Genomic DNA, 12414 nt, shown 5'->3' with positions numbered 1-12414 from the left:
GAGGAGCTCCTGGCCGGAAGAGGAGCTCCTGGCCGGAAGAGGAGCTCCTGACCGGAAGAGGAGCTCCTGACCGGAGGAGTAGCTCCTGACCGGAAGAGGAGCTCCTGACCGGAAGAGGAGCTCCTGACCGGAAGAGGAGCTCCTGACCGGAAGAGGAGCTCCTGACCGGAGGAGTAGCTCCTGACCGGAAGAGGAGCTCCTGACCGGAAGAGGAGCTCCTGACCGGAAGAGGAGCTCCTGACTGGAAGAGTTCCTGACCGGAAGAGGAGCTCCTGACCAGAGGAGGAGCTCCTGACCGGAGGAGGAGCTCCTGACCGGAAGAGGAGCTCCTGACCGGAAGAGTTCCTGACCGGAAGAGGAGCTCCTGACCGGAAGAGGAGCTCCTGACCGGAAGAGGAGCTCCTGACCGGAGGAGTAGCTCCTGACCATCGCGAGGCTTCAGAAACCTGGGCAAAAGCACGAGGGCCAGCACGAGGGCCAGCCGGTCGGGCGGGAGACGGTCGGAAAGCAGACTTGGAATCGGGGCCGCTCTACCTGCTGAGCCGCCCGGCAGAGGCGAGGAGGGCACGAGTCGGCCCTGAGAACGCGGGAACGACACCCTTGGCCTGGCACCGCACCGCAGTCGCCTCTGCTCGCCCGCCGGCTCCTGGGGCGGGAAGGCGGCGAACACCGCGCGGCAGGCGCTCCCACACGGGACGCGAGGCCCGGGCTGCGCGGGCGTCTCTTCGGCCAGGCGGGGCCTCCGGCGGAGCCACGGGCCGGAAGTGCTCGCCCCGCGGCCTGTGCGCGCCCGGCGCTTCCCCAGAGACAGACAGACGGGCCGAGTGCGACTTCTCCTCACGGGCGGCCGGCGCTCGTCTTCGTCCTTGAGCCCCGGCGGCTCCGCACCCGCGCCACGCGAGGCCCGCGGCTCCGGGTGCGCACGGCCGCTTCGCCGACCTCCATCTTCGCGGCGGCCGGCGGCCGGAGGCCCGAGGCCACTCCCCCGGCGGGAATCGGGCGACGCGCCCCGCGGTACTTACGAGTTGGTGTGCAGGTACTCGAAGGTGAGCTGCGCCCGGTTCAGGCTGCTGTAGTTGGCGAAGGCCATGGCGGCCGCGCTCCGCTCTGCGCCTCGGGCGCCGGAGGCCGTTCCCGGGCGAGCGTCGAGTCGGCGCGCGCCCCTCCCTCAGCGCCGCCTCCGCTTCCGGCGTCCCCTCAGCGCCGCGGCCGAGCGTTCGACATGGCTCCCTTCAGGCCCGCGAGGCCCGGCTGCCCTCAGGCGCGTCCCCCGCCGGCCGGGCGCGTGCTCGTGGCGTCCGGGGCGCCGGTTCCGGCCCCGCGGGGGCCTCCTCGTCGCGCGTCCTCGCCGCCGGTCCCCACGCTCCGGGGCCGCTTCCGAGCCGCGCCCGCCCGACGGCCGCCGCCTTTGTCCCGCCCCGCGCCTCCGCAAGCCCACGCCCGCGGCGCGCGCCCAGGACCATGTGCCGCCGCCCCGTCGGCCGCGCCGAGCACGCGGAGGCGCCCCCGGGCTCTCGCGCCCCGGCCTCCGGGAGTGAGTGGCGCCTCCTGGCTGCCGGCGCCAACGCCGCTCCCGCCGCTCCCGCCGCTCCCGCCGCTCCCGCCGCCGCTTTGTCTCAGGCGCCCGGGCACGCCCGGCCCGCTCGCGCGCTCCCCGACGCCGGTGCCCCAGAGGCCTCCGCCCGGCCGGCCAATCGGCGCACCGCGCCTGCGCCCGCCCCCGCTCCGCCGCCGCGCCCGCGGATTGGCCGCCGGACCGGCCACGTGACCCGACGCCGCACGCCGCCCCGCCCCCGTCACGTGGGCGCGCGCGCGCGCGCGGCGTTTCCGGCCCGCCGCGCCGCTCCGCCATTTAAAGGCACAGTACCGGGGGCGGGCCGAGCGACGCAGCCGGGCCGGGAGCGGCGGCGCGGACCGGAGCGGCCATCTTTTCTCGGCGCCGGGGAGTCAGGCCCCTCACCCGGAGAAGCCCTGGCGCGCCCTCCCCCCGTCCCCGCTCTGGTAGGGCGCCGCAGCGGGCGCGCGGGCGATCGAGCGATCGGCTGGCGGCTGTTCCTCCTGCTCTGGCATCCGGCGCTGGGGGCGCAGGCCCGGCCCCGCCGCGCGCCCGGGGCCCGCTGGCGCTCGCGCCGCGTCTTCCTGCTGGTGCGCCGGACGCGGGCGGCGGCCTATGCGTTCGCCGTCCGGCGCGGCGTCGTGCGGGTGGTGGGCGGCGGCGGGGGGCTGCGGCCGGCGGGCGCGGGCGCGGGGGCGGCGGGCGCGGCGGAGGGCGCGGGCGGCTGGCTGGTGGTGGGCTTCCTGCTCTGCCTGTTCCTGCTCATGCCGCCCTAGGCGCCCGCCCGGCCCCGCCCGGCCCCGCCCGGCCCCGCGCCCGGCCCTCCGCTCGCCTCCCCGTGAGCCCTGAGCGGCGCGGCGCGGCCCCGGCCTGAGACTCGAACCCGCGGCCCGGCCCCTCGGAGCGCCGCGCCCCGCCGGTGTCGCCCGAGAGCGCGAGACGGGGCCTCACGCACGTGGACTGCGGGCGCGACGCCTGAGGAGGTGAGGCGCTGCCGCTCGCGCACTGCCGGCCGCGGAGGACGCACTGCCCGCCCGGCGGGGCCTCTCGGGGCAGCGGCTCGAGCCCGGCGGACGCGGACACGGACACGGAGACGCCCGGTGCTGACGTGTTGCCCCCGTGCCTTCCAGCCCCGCGCCCGCCCGCCCGCCCGCCGGGTGTTGCCCGAGCTGCCCCGCCGCCTACTACTGACGCCGCCCGGGGACCACTGTGACCCAGAGGCGCCCGCCGCCCGCCCGCCCCGCCGACGTGGCCTTCGTCTCCGCCCGGCCCGGCCGGCACCACCTTCCCGGCAGGCGACGGCGACGGCGACCTGAAGCCAAATAGCCCACGGCGTCTGTCTTGTCTTGTCTTGTCCTGTCCTGTCGCCGCCGGGGCCCAGCGCGTCCCGCGGACTCACGGTTCGTCGCTGTAAAGGCTGGAGCCTCAGAGACCGGGAAACGGACCGGCGCGGGCCCACAAGCCGTCCCCGAGTCTAGCCGATGCCGCGTCCACACACAGGCCCTGTTCCTCCTCTTCGGTATCTAGTAGCCTAAAGGGAAAGCAAACGACCTGACCATTGCGACTCACACAGTGACAGCAAATGCATAGCCTCTTTGGGATTACTCAGGAACCAGGACTTTTCACACAAGTGTGAGAGATTCTACCAAGGCGTTCTGTAACCTAGCAGCATCTCACAAAGCTCCAATCCGATTCCAGAAAAGACCTCTTGCTCTGTCCAGGTAGAACCTATATGGTAATCCCTTCTATTTACATAGCACTTTACAGTTTCAAAGCACTTTTACATGCATTAATTTCAGTGATCAAATTAAAAAATTAGATCCCCCCCCTTTTTTTTTTTCAAATGAGGAAATGGAAGTTTAAAAGGTTACACAGCTACTGATGAGAGACCAGGCCTTCTGACTCCTAGTCCAGAACCCAGCTTGGAATTAACTTAGTCTCTACTCTCCCTTCAGTATTTTAAATGACTGGAAGTGGGTCTAATTTCTTGATCTGGTGCCCTGGGAAAGGCAGGATGTTGTAAATGCAATCCTGTGGCAGCTGCCCTTCAACTAGGGGTCTGGTTGAAGAGCAGGCTGTCTGCATGGTGGTACAGAATCCGGTCGCTAAGACCTCTGTTTTTCTAACAAGCCAACCCACGTGAAACACAACTTTTACAACTTTCGTCCATTTTCGTGGTCTTCCCAAAGATGGCCTAATTGTGGTCCCTATTTATATATCTTTTAAGTCTTAATAGTCATGGATACCAAGAGTTTATCTCTTAGTCCTCTATCCCCTCACTAGTATTTACACAAAATGAGCCATTTTGTAAGAGCCACGCTGTTTATATGTGAAGGTATTTGATATATATATATATATATATATAACTGGCATGTATACTATATATAGAATGTTTCCTAAGTTGAAAAAACACTTCAGATGTGTCCCTTCCCCAACCCATAGTGCAACGTAGTGTAGTAGAGGGTCTCGGCCCAGTAAGTCCTAAGTCATGATGCTTCTTTCGCTGCGCTACTTTCAGTGGCATGGGTCATTACTTCTGGATTGCCAACTGGTCACTATGTAGCTCCATGAATAAATAGCATCTTTGAAACTTCTCTTGTCATTTACCTCCTTAAAGTAGTGTACCATCTTTTCTGTCAAAGTGCTGCTAGGAGATACGTGTAGATACAGGGGTGCTGGAGGGGGAAAAACTGTTCAGTGCATGCCCAAATTAAATGAGCTCCGTGTAACACTGAGCTATATCCTGTGGCTCTAAAATTGTGCAGCAAACCTAATTCAAGGTCACTGCATCCCGGGTGGATAAAGAGATAGCAAGAGAAAAATATAGAAAAGGAAGGGGTACAGAGATGAGATACTTCCTAAGGGTTTGAATATTCTGAGATGTTAGCAGTGCTTGAAACTTTCTAGCCATGAATTTACTAGAATGGTATTTGTAGTTATATGCCGACTGTGAATATACCAGTGCTGTTGTCACCTAAGACAAAGTCTTGTCCTCTGATAGGCTCACATCCAGTTCAAACGCTAAGGATTTATTTCAGACGTGAACATGAACCTCAATCTGTAATGTGGCCCACATCAGGGAGGGTTGGATGAAAGTACTTTGGCTTATCACAGACTGTGCTCTCAGTTTCTGGTTTCTGTCACCTATTTTTTGTATTTCAGCATTTTGTGAACAACTTATTCTTAGATCGTTGCTTTCCTAAATGCCTTGTGGCCATGAAGCCTATTGAGTGAAAATTACGGAATCAGAGTAAACTGAGGCTGCTCAGCATGAAGCAAGAAGGGGAGGCCAGAAACCTGACGCAAGTATCCATCCACCACAAGGACATCTAAAGACACTTGTTTACAGTGTCAAGAATTCTGTAGAGCACAGTTTGAAAATCACTGCCCTTTAGACAATAATATGTTTGACCTGGTGACATTCTGACCTGTACCGCTACCCAACACAACCCATGCTCATTTGATGCTGAGCATTCTTAGGGATACAGTCTATATGCAAATCCAGAACAGCGCAAGATGGGCATACATATGCCCCTTGGAGTAATTACATGGACTGAAAGTGGCATCAAGTGAACCTAGATTATTGGCTTTTGGTGATTCTTGGAAGTGGATATAGCCATTGGGCAGTTTGTTTATATTCTACATTGACAAGCCCTCTTGATCAACTTCTCTCTCAAACTTCAGAACCCCTAGTGGTACTTGAAATCCATGACTTTGCAATCTTGATCCTCCTTGCTACCTGAGTCGCCAAGTCTTGAAGCTGATAACTCATTGAGGCTGTATTAGATCAACTTGTTCATGGATCCTCTTACCATCAGCTCTGGTGTGCTTCTTCAAGTACAGGGATAATTATTACCTATGAAAACAACTCAAAACGCTGGCAACCTTGTGTAAAAGGACTTACATCTTGCTTTCAAACTACAAGTCCCTGGGATTCAGTGAACGGCAGTTCCTTGACATTTATTCAGTTCACCTGCCATCTCCAGGGCAAATTAATGAGTAACCTAGAAGAAAGAAAAAAGGCTAAAACAATTCCTCCAGCATCACCCTACCTGCCTATTCTGCTCCAAAGTCCTGATCTCATTACATGTAACAAAAGAAAATTTTGAACATGCTTGCTTACATATGATTTAAAGCGTGTCACTGTGGAAGTTTTTCTTCTGGCCAGTGAGAGTTGTTCTTTTAATATGGATCTCTGATGTCTGGTGCCATTAACTGTAGGTGTGAGGAATATCTGGAGCCTTAATAGGCTGTGATCAGTCGCTTGTCCAAGTAGCTCAAATTGCATCATATCATTTGCCTTTTTTTGTGGAAATACACACTAATTTGCAAAGCATCTACAGAGCCTGCAGCTAAGTGTTAATCACTAGTCTCAAGAGCTTTCTGCTACTTCTTAATGTCACAAGTTCACAGTACCTGGTCCTTGTGTGTTTACAGGCTCTCATCTGTCCCATTACTGTCCCTTTACATTGGTTCTGAGTGACTCACTTCATTCCTTTCCGTGAGACAGCTTCCCAGTTTCTCAAGGAAGGTTTTGGTTCATCCACTCTCAAACCAGATTACGTCAAACAAGTAGACGTCAATTAGTGTCATGAGAAAATCTCATTTCTCAACAGTCAACTTACACGCCACTTGTCCTCAGCTACTTTAATGAATACTCTGGTTATTTTTCCTCTTAACCTCTACAACTAATTATGATTCCATGACTCAGTCCGCAAACTGTGGTTACTCTAGATAAAAGTGAAAATAAAGTATGGATGGCTAGCCTACTTGTATATACAACTTATTTGTAAAGAAGAGAGTATCTATAAATTCAGTGTTTCTACTATCTTCAAAATGTTAGCTTGATGTTCTGTGCTTTAGAAAAAAAGACTGATGTATACTGCCAACATCCCTTTTAATGTTGTCGGACTTAAGGAGAGTATATGATAGGAATGATGGTTGGCAAGCAAAAAGTCTTAAAACTCAAGCCTAGTTCTTACTATTACCAGGCCTCAGAATCCATCTAAGGATTTCAGCAGCACCATTCCTCCAGCCAGAGACTTTGACTTTATAAGACGATTCTTAGAGGCTGAGCTACAGAAGATGAAGACTTGATTACCAAAGAGCATAGGGCAAACCTTGATGAAGCTGGCTGTCCCGGCACTTTCACTCCCAGGTGTAGCTGAGAACCTTGAGTGCAGGCTGAGGAGATCACCTTCCTCTGAGCTGAAAGTTCTTGGGCAGCTGGAGCAGGAAATAAACCCTACTGTACCTGATTGGCCTTTAATAGGAAGTTGGATCTGCAGAAACACGGATTATGCCCTGGACTGTGCATAATCCATGGAAAGTAATTTGCAGCTTTGGTGTTAACCTGCCTGACCATCCAGATCCTATCCCGACTATACTGAAAGGACCCTACTCACTTCTACCTGCCACAGCCCCTTGCCTGCCTTTTTTGACCTGTTCTACAATCAGGTTGACTGCCTTGAGAAGACTACAGCTGATCTCAGCATTTTAATAGCCTACCCTGCTGAGAAGTGTTGAACAAAAGCAGCCTGCACCCTGCACCCTGCACTGAGACAGTGTTCACAGCAGCAAGGGCTGTGACCAGCTCCTGACCAGCAGCCCTTGACTCAAATGCAGAATAAGCCTCTCTGCTTATCTCAGACCATTCTAGCACCTGGGGCCCTGTCACAAGATCTAAAGAAGTACAGTAGCTCAGCAGTGCTGTCTCTTCTTCTCTTCTGCTATGTCTGATTTGTCAGTTCTCACAGAAACAGCAGTGAGGTTGGCAAAAGGCAAAGAGCACAGAAGGTTTTCCATTGAACTTCAAGGTGACTGCTGACTTTTGAATAGCCTCACAGAAGTATTTACCGATGGGAGGCCAGCTGCCCTGCTTGAGCAAGACAGTTGTGCTCTCAGACTCATGGCCGCTCAGTTTACTCACATCAAAACTATTGTAACAGCCAAAGTATTCTGTTGGATGTGGTTATTTCATCCCAGTGGATAACAGGACTGGACAGACGTAGTCTTCATGATGCTTTGTTGTTTTTCCCAGAAAATACTTTTAGCATTAAGGAAGTAACTGTGTTGGCTTTTAACCACTCAACTCTAAAGAGAGATTAAGCTTTTTTTTTTTTTTCTTCAATATTTGGTCTTCTCATTGACATTAGTTTAGTTTTGTTTGTTCCTTTTATGTCCATTCCATCTTCTTGTAACAACTCCCTGATCTTTCTCAGAACCACTTCACCCTGTCTCCAGTCCATGTTCAGACAATCTGACCCAACTGTGGGCTCCATGGGTGGACATGTGATTCAGCATAGTCTATCCCCTTAATAGTAATTCTTGGTTCAGGAATAGTCATGTGATTCAAGATAATCCTGTGATAGATACTCAGCCCAAAAAATTTTACTAAACTAGGCAAAGTGAAGCGCAGCCCTCCCCCCACCACACACATACACACCGAATTTGCTAAAATTTATAGAATGAAAATCTCAGACGAACAGGGCTTACCATGTTGAATTAGCCAGTCACAGAAGTTAGCTAAGAACTTAGAGGAGAGTAAAGCCAAATGACAGAAACATTTCACTCTTGAAGAGAAAACTCTGTGTCCCTGGATCCAGCCGTGCCTGAAGCTAATATATCCCCTGGACTTTTTAGTTACGTGAACCAATAAATACTTTTTTTGCTTAAATTACTTTGAGTTGAGTTTCTATTGCTTGAAATAGAGTCTCTACCAATATTGAAACTTGACAGATCCAAGTATTAATTAAGTTAATGGTCATGGCCACACTAAAATTAGTTTCCAAACCAGAAGACTAAGTAAAATAGATAGCAGTGTTGTTTCTTTTTTTTTTTTCTAACCAGAGCACTGTTCATCTTTGGCATGTGGTGGTTCAGGGGGATTGAACCTGAGACTTTGGAGCCAGCCTGAGGCATCAGAGTCTTTGCATAATCGTTATGCCGTCTACCCCCACCCAGTATTTAAATTTCTATAGGCTCGTGAATTTACATGGTATGGAGTAGTTCATGCATGAGAAATCAACATGTCTGCTAGGATGAATAAATTACAGTTACTGTGTATGGACATGGATAAATGCCCGTGCTAAACTAGGTGGAGCAACCTTGAAAGAAAGATGTATAGTGGGGGTTGGCTGGTGGCACACCCGGTTGAGCACAAAGGTTACCATGCTCCAGACCCTGCTCCCCGCCAGCTGGGGGGACACTTCACAAGCTGTGAAGCAGGTCTGCAGGTGTCTTTCTCTGCCTCCCCCCCCCCCCAATTGTTCTCTGTCCTACCAAACAAAAGGGGTGGAGGTGGCCACTGGGAGCAGTGGACTTGTAGGGCTGGCACCTAGCCCATCATCGATACCCCTTGTAGCAAAAAAAGGGGGGGATGCCGGGCGGTAGCACAGTGGATTAAGCACATTTCTTTAGACGTCATAAGTATTTGAATTATCAGAAATACCTAAGTTTCCAATATTAATCTATTAAGACTTCTGTCGGTGTCATACTAGAAAATCATTTTCTTTGAAATGTTGAGTGTTCTTTACTCCCTGATCGAGCTCAGTAGGACTATTTCGTTGTTAAATCATCACCTGAGTCCTTTCTAAACTGCAGCAACACAGAAACAGCCATCAGCATCTGGAAACGTGGCCCCAGATCATCCACTTCTCGCTACTGGGCTACTGCTTCATCGCTGGCTCTTTTTTTTTTTTTTTCCTTCCCATTATTTAAATGTTGGTGTAATAGATACTATTTGTTTTGCCTGTCTCAAGTCATTTTCCTTTTCCATTAATGATACACCCCCACTCTCCCTTTGGGGTGCTACTCCTTTCTACTCTGTAATTTGATTTTAATTTAAGATTTATGAGAGATGCCAGGAGAAAGCCATAGCCTTTACTCTGGCATAAACTCAGCCTCGTGCTCAAGAGTCCAACACCTTAACCACTGCACCACCTCCTGAGCTGCTTATTATACATATTTTTATATTTATAGTGTTTTACGTCTTAACAACAGCCACAGCATCTCTCTTGACGTGTGATGTTGGAAACCTGGAAGCTCATGCTTGAGAGGCAACGCTTTATCTACCTTGCCACCTCCTGGGCTGTCATTCTGTGATTTCAGCAGACCACCATTCTGTTCTACTCCCGGCTAAAGTGTGGGTTGACTTTCAGGTAGACAAGACCCTTAGAGAAGACCCTAAGCATCCAAGCTTCCTCCAGTGCAGGGGAGGCTGACCTAGATCACACACATCTAAGCCAGCACACTGTGTTGGTGAGCCATTTGCTGGCCCTTGCTGAGATTTGGTTGTCTAGAATTGTCCCTTCTGTGCTAAAACAGGCTTCAGTTCTGACCAAATGACTCTGAAATTAATAATGGTTAAATAATAGGCATCAGAAATATGGGTGGGCAGGCAGGCCTAGGACTGATTGTCACTAAAACTGAATTAGTGGCAGCTCTCTCAAACCAGCTGGTAGAGTGGCCCCTCAGTAACCAAGGCCTGACAGTAAGGTGGCTACTTGGATTGAGTCAGCAAACTTAGAAGTTCACTGGTAAGAAAGAGTAAACCCAAGAGCTAGGTTCTACCTACCTGAGGCTTCTACTGTGCAGAGACTGGGTGTGAAGCCGCCCGTCGCCATGTCTGTTCAGGAGGCAAAACCTTCAACTGACGACTTGGGGGATAAGAAGGAAGGAGAATATATTAAACTCAAAGTAATTGGGTAGGATAGCAGTGAGATTAAAGTGAGAATGACTATGCAGCTCAAGAAGCTCAAAGAATCATACTGTCAAAGACAGGGAGTTCCGATGAATTCACTCAGGTTTCTCTTTGAAGGTCAGAGAATTGCTGATAATCAATCACACTCCAAAAGAACTAGGAATTGAGGAAGAAGATGTGATTGAAGTTTATCAGGAACAAATGAGGGGGCATTCAGTGGCTTAGATATTTTTATTATCTTTTCTTCTCCCTCAATCCTTTTTTTATTTTTGAAAATAGTTCTTTTGTAATGTGGTGTTCAAAACAATTGAGAACTGGCAACCCTCCTCTTTAAAACACCTGATAATTTGAATTCTAAGCCCATTTGTTTTCATTGTGCTGACTTTTGGTGATCAAACCTCAGCCCCTTTATATTGCCCTCTTCTTTTTTAAAAATGAACGTGTGCACAGAGAGGCCACCTTTTCTAGGACTGCATTTTCAGGCTTGTGATAAATAAGATTGACCAATCCAAGTGTTCACAGTGACTTTCCAATTGGCCCTGAAATTCTAGTGTGTGATTGCTTCACTCCTGGACTATGACTTTCAGTTGGAGATGGAAGTTTTTCAGAGAACTGAACTGTGGAAAATGACTTTCCCTAACTTGAAGCTACTTTTAGAATCTAAGGATCTGGACCAAAAGAAGCGGAATTATCAGGTTGGATATGAAATGACAGATGTGAGAGTACTAACTCCAGAGATGGCTTCACTGAAGAGAAAGCATTTTCAGAGTAAAGGGAAATCTTGTGAGAAGATCCCAGAGAAGCTCTAATCTTCATTAGCAGTCACTCATGCAGAAGTGTGTACAACAGAACACTGCTCGGAAGTGTGTACAACAGAACACTGCTCGTTTTGGTTTTATTTATACTTTTTGGCCTGGGATATGGGTTGTAAATGGACAGTGTCTGTACCAGCTTCATTAAAATAAACAAAATATTTGTAAATATCTTTAAAAAAAAAAGTGGTCCAGGAGGTGGTGCAGTGGATAAAGCACTGGATTCTCAACCATGAGGTCCTGAGTTCAATCCCCATCAGCACATGTGCCAGAGTGGTGTCTGGTTCTTTCTCTGTCTATCTTTCTCATAAATAAATTCTGTAAAAAAAAAAAAAAAAAAACGACCAGTCAACGCCCATGCTCAGTGGGGAAGCAATTACAGAAGCCAGACCTTCCACCTTCTACATCCCACAGTGACCTTGGGTCTGTACTCCCAGAGGGTTAAAGAATAGGAAAGTTACCAGGGGAGTTCTGGTGGTGGGAATTGTGTGAAGTTGTACCCCTCTTCTCCTATGGTTTAGTCAATGTTATCTTTTTATAAATAAAAAATTTAAATAAAATAAAAAAAAATTCAGAGGCGAAAAAAAAAAGAGTAAACCCAGGGCATTTCTGGGGCTCTGCTTCATCCCAAAATGGAATTGGGGAAACCAACTCCACAAATGACAGAATTAGACTCCCTGAACGTGCAGCCTCCTGTGCTCCCTTCTGAGAGTGAAGCTTATTTCGGATCTACTCTCCCACTTTTTTTCTTGGCTATGGCACCACCGCCTTACTCCTTAGAGCAGAGCCTGGGACTTTTTCCCTTCCTTCTCTCTCACCCTAGATGTCCACATTAGTCAGGAAACTCTTCTGATGAGTCAGGTGAATGTGCTTGAAAACTGTCTTCACTTCTGTCATCCAGTCCAGGGGAGCAGGTCTGTCCTGCTAGGCCTTGTGGTGGCTTGACAGTGGCGTCACTGCTTCTGCCGCCCCACAGTCAGCAGAGGAGCTGGAGCAGGGTTTGAGTCTGCTGCTGTCACAGATCTGACAGTGTTGCTCACCCACCTAGGACTTTATTTTTTAATGGCAGAGCCTAGAGCAGTGCTCAGTTCTGGTATATGCTGGTGCCAGGGACTGAACCTCAGCCTCAGGCAGGAGGGTCTTGTGTAAATACTGAGCTATTGCCACAACCTCTAGAATTCTTTAGTCTCCCCCACAGTGGAGAATAAAACCTGAATTTTCTCTTTTTTTTTTTTTTAACCAGAACACTGTTCAGCTCTGGGTTATGGTGGTGCAGGAGATTGAACTTGGGACTTCGGAGCGTCAGGCATGAAAGTCTCTGCACAACCATTATGCTATCTACTCCT

The 12414-nt window shown here is 50.9% G+C and overlaps 2 protein-coding genes and 1 pseudogene across 8 annotated transcripts in view; 2 read left to right on the top strand and 1 right to left on the bottom strand.

Annotated features, from left to right (window-relative positions):
* Positions 1-1260, bottom strand: part of MORC2 (MORC family CW-type zinc finger 2) — a 40009-nt gene extending 38749 nt beyond the window's left edge. For all 4 annotated transcript variants that reach the window (XR_009550353.1, XM_060192796.1, XM_060192797.1 and 1 more), the window contains exon 1: positions 1023-1260. Coding sequence is in view for 3 of the 4 variants with exons in the window: in XM_060192796.1 (XP_060048779.1) it covers positions 1023-1090 (68 nt within the window). In the remaining variant the exon portion in view is untranslated. The remainder of the gene's footprint in view (positions 1-1022) is intronic.
* A 73-nt stretch (positions 1261-1333) lies between these two features.
* On the top strand, positions 1334-8231 carry TUG1 (taurine up-regulated 1). 4 transcript variants are annotated; one of them, XM_060192801.1, is made up of 2 exons: positions 1334-3276; positions 4718-8231. In XM_060192801.1, the coding sequence occupies exon 1, from the start codon at positions 1462-1464 to the stop codon at positions 2329-2331; it is 870 nt and encodes a 289-aa protein (XP_060048784.1). In that variant the 5' UTR covers positions 1334-1461; the 3' UTR covers positions 2332-3276; positions 4718-8231. The 4 variants fall into 4 exon arrangements, with proteins under 4 accessions (XP_060048784.1, XP_060048785.1, XP_060048787.1 ...); XM_060192802.1 differs by having other exon boundaries at positions 4557-8231; XM_060192804.1 differs by having other exon boundaries at positions 1334-3290.
* A 1946-nt stretch (positions 8232-10177) lies between these two features.
* Positions 10178-10682, top strand: LOC103119059 (small ubiquitin-related modifier 1-like; annotated as a pseudogene).
* Positions 10683-12414: the final 1732 nt, after the last annotated feature.

This window comes from Erinaceus europaeus, chromosome 6 (assembly GCF_950295315.1).
Source record: "Erinaceus europaeus chromosome 6, mEriEur2.1, whole genome shotgun sequence".
Classification (NCBI taxonomy): Eukaryota; Metazoa; Chordata; class Mammalia; order Eulipotyphla; family Erinaceidae; genus Erinaceus; species Erinaceus europaeus.
This window is presented reverse-complemented; position numbering and strand designations above follow the sequence as displayed.

Excerpts from the sequence above, each read along its gene's own strand:
- TUG1 (XM_060192801.1), top strand. The coding sequence starts at position 1,462 with ATGTGCCGCCGCCCCGTCGGCCGCGCCGAGCACGCGGAGGCGCCCCCG.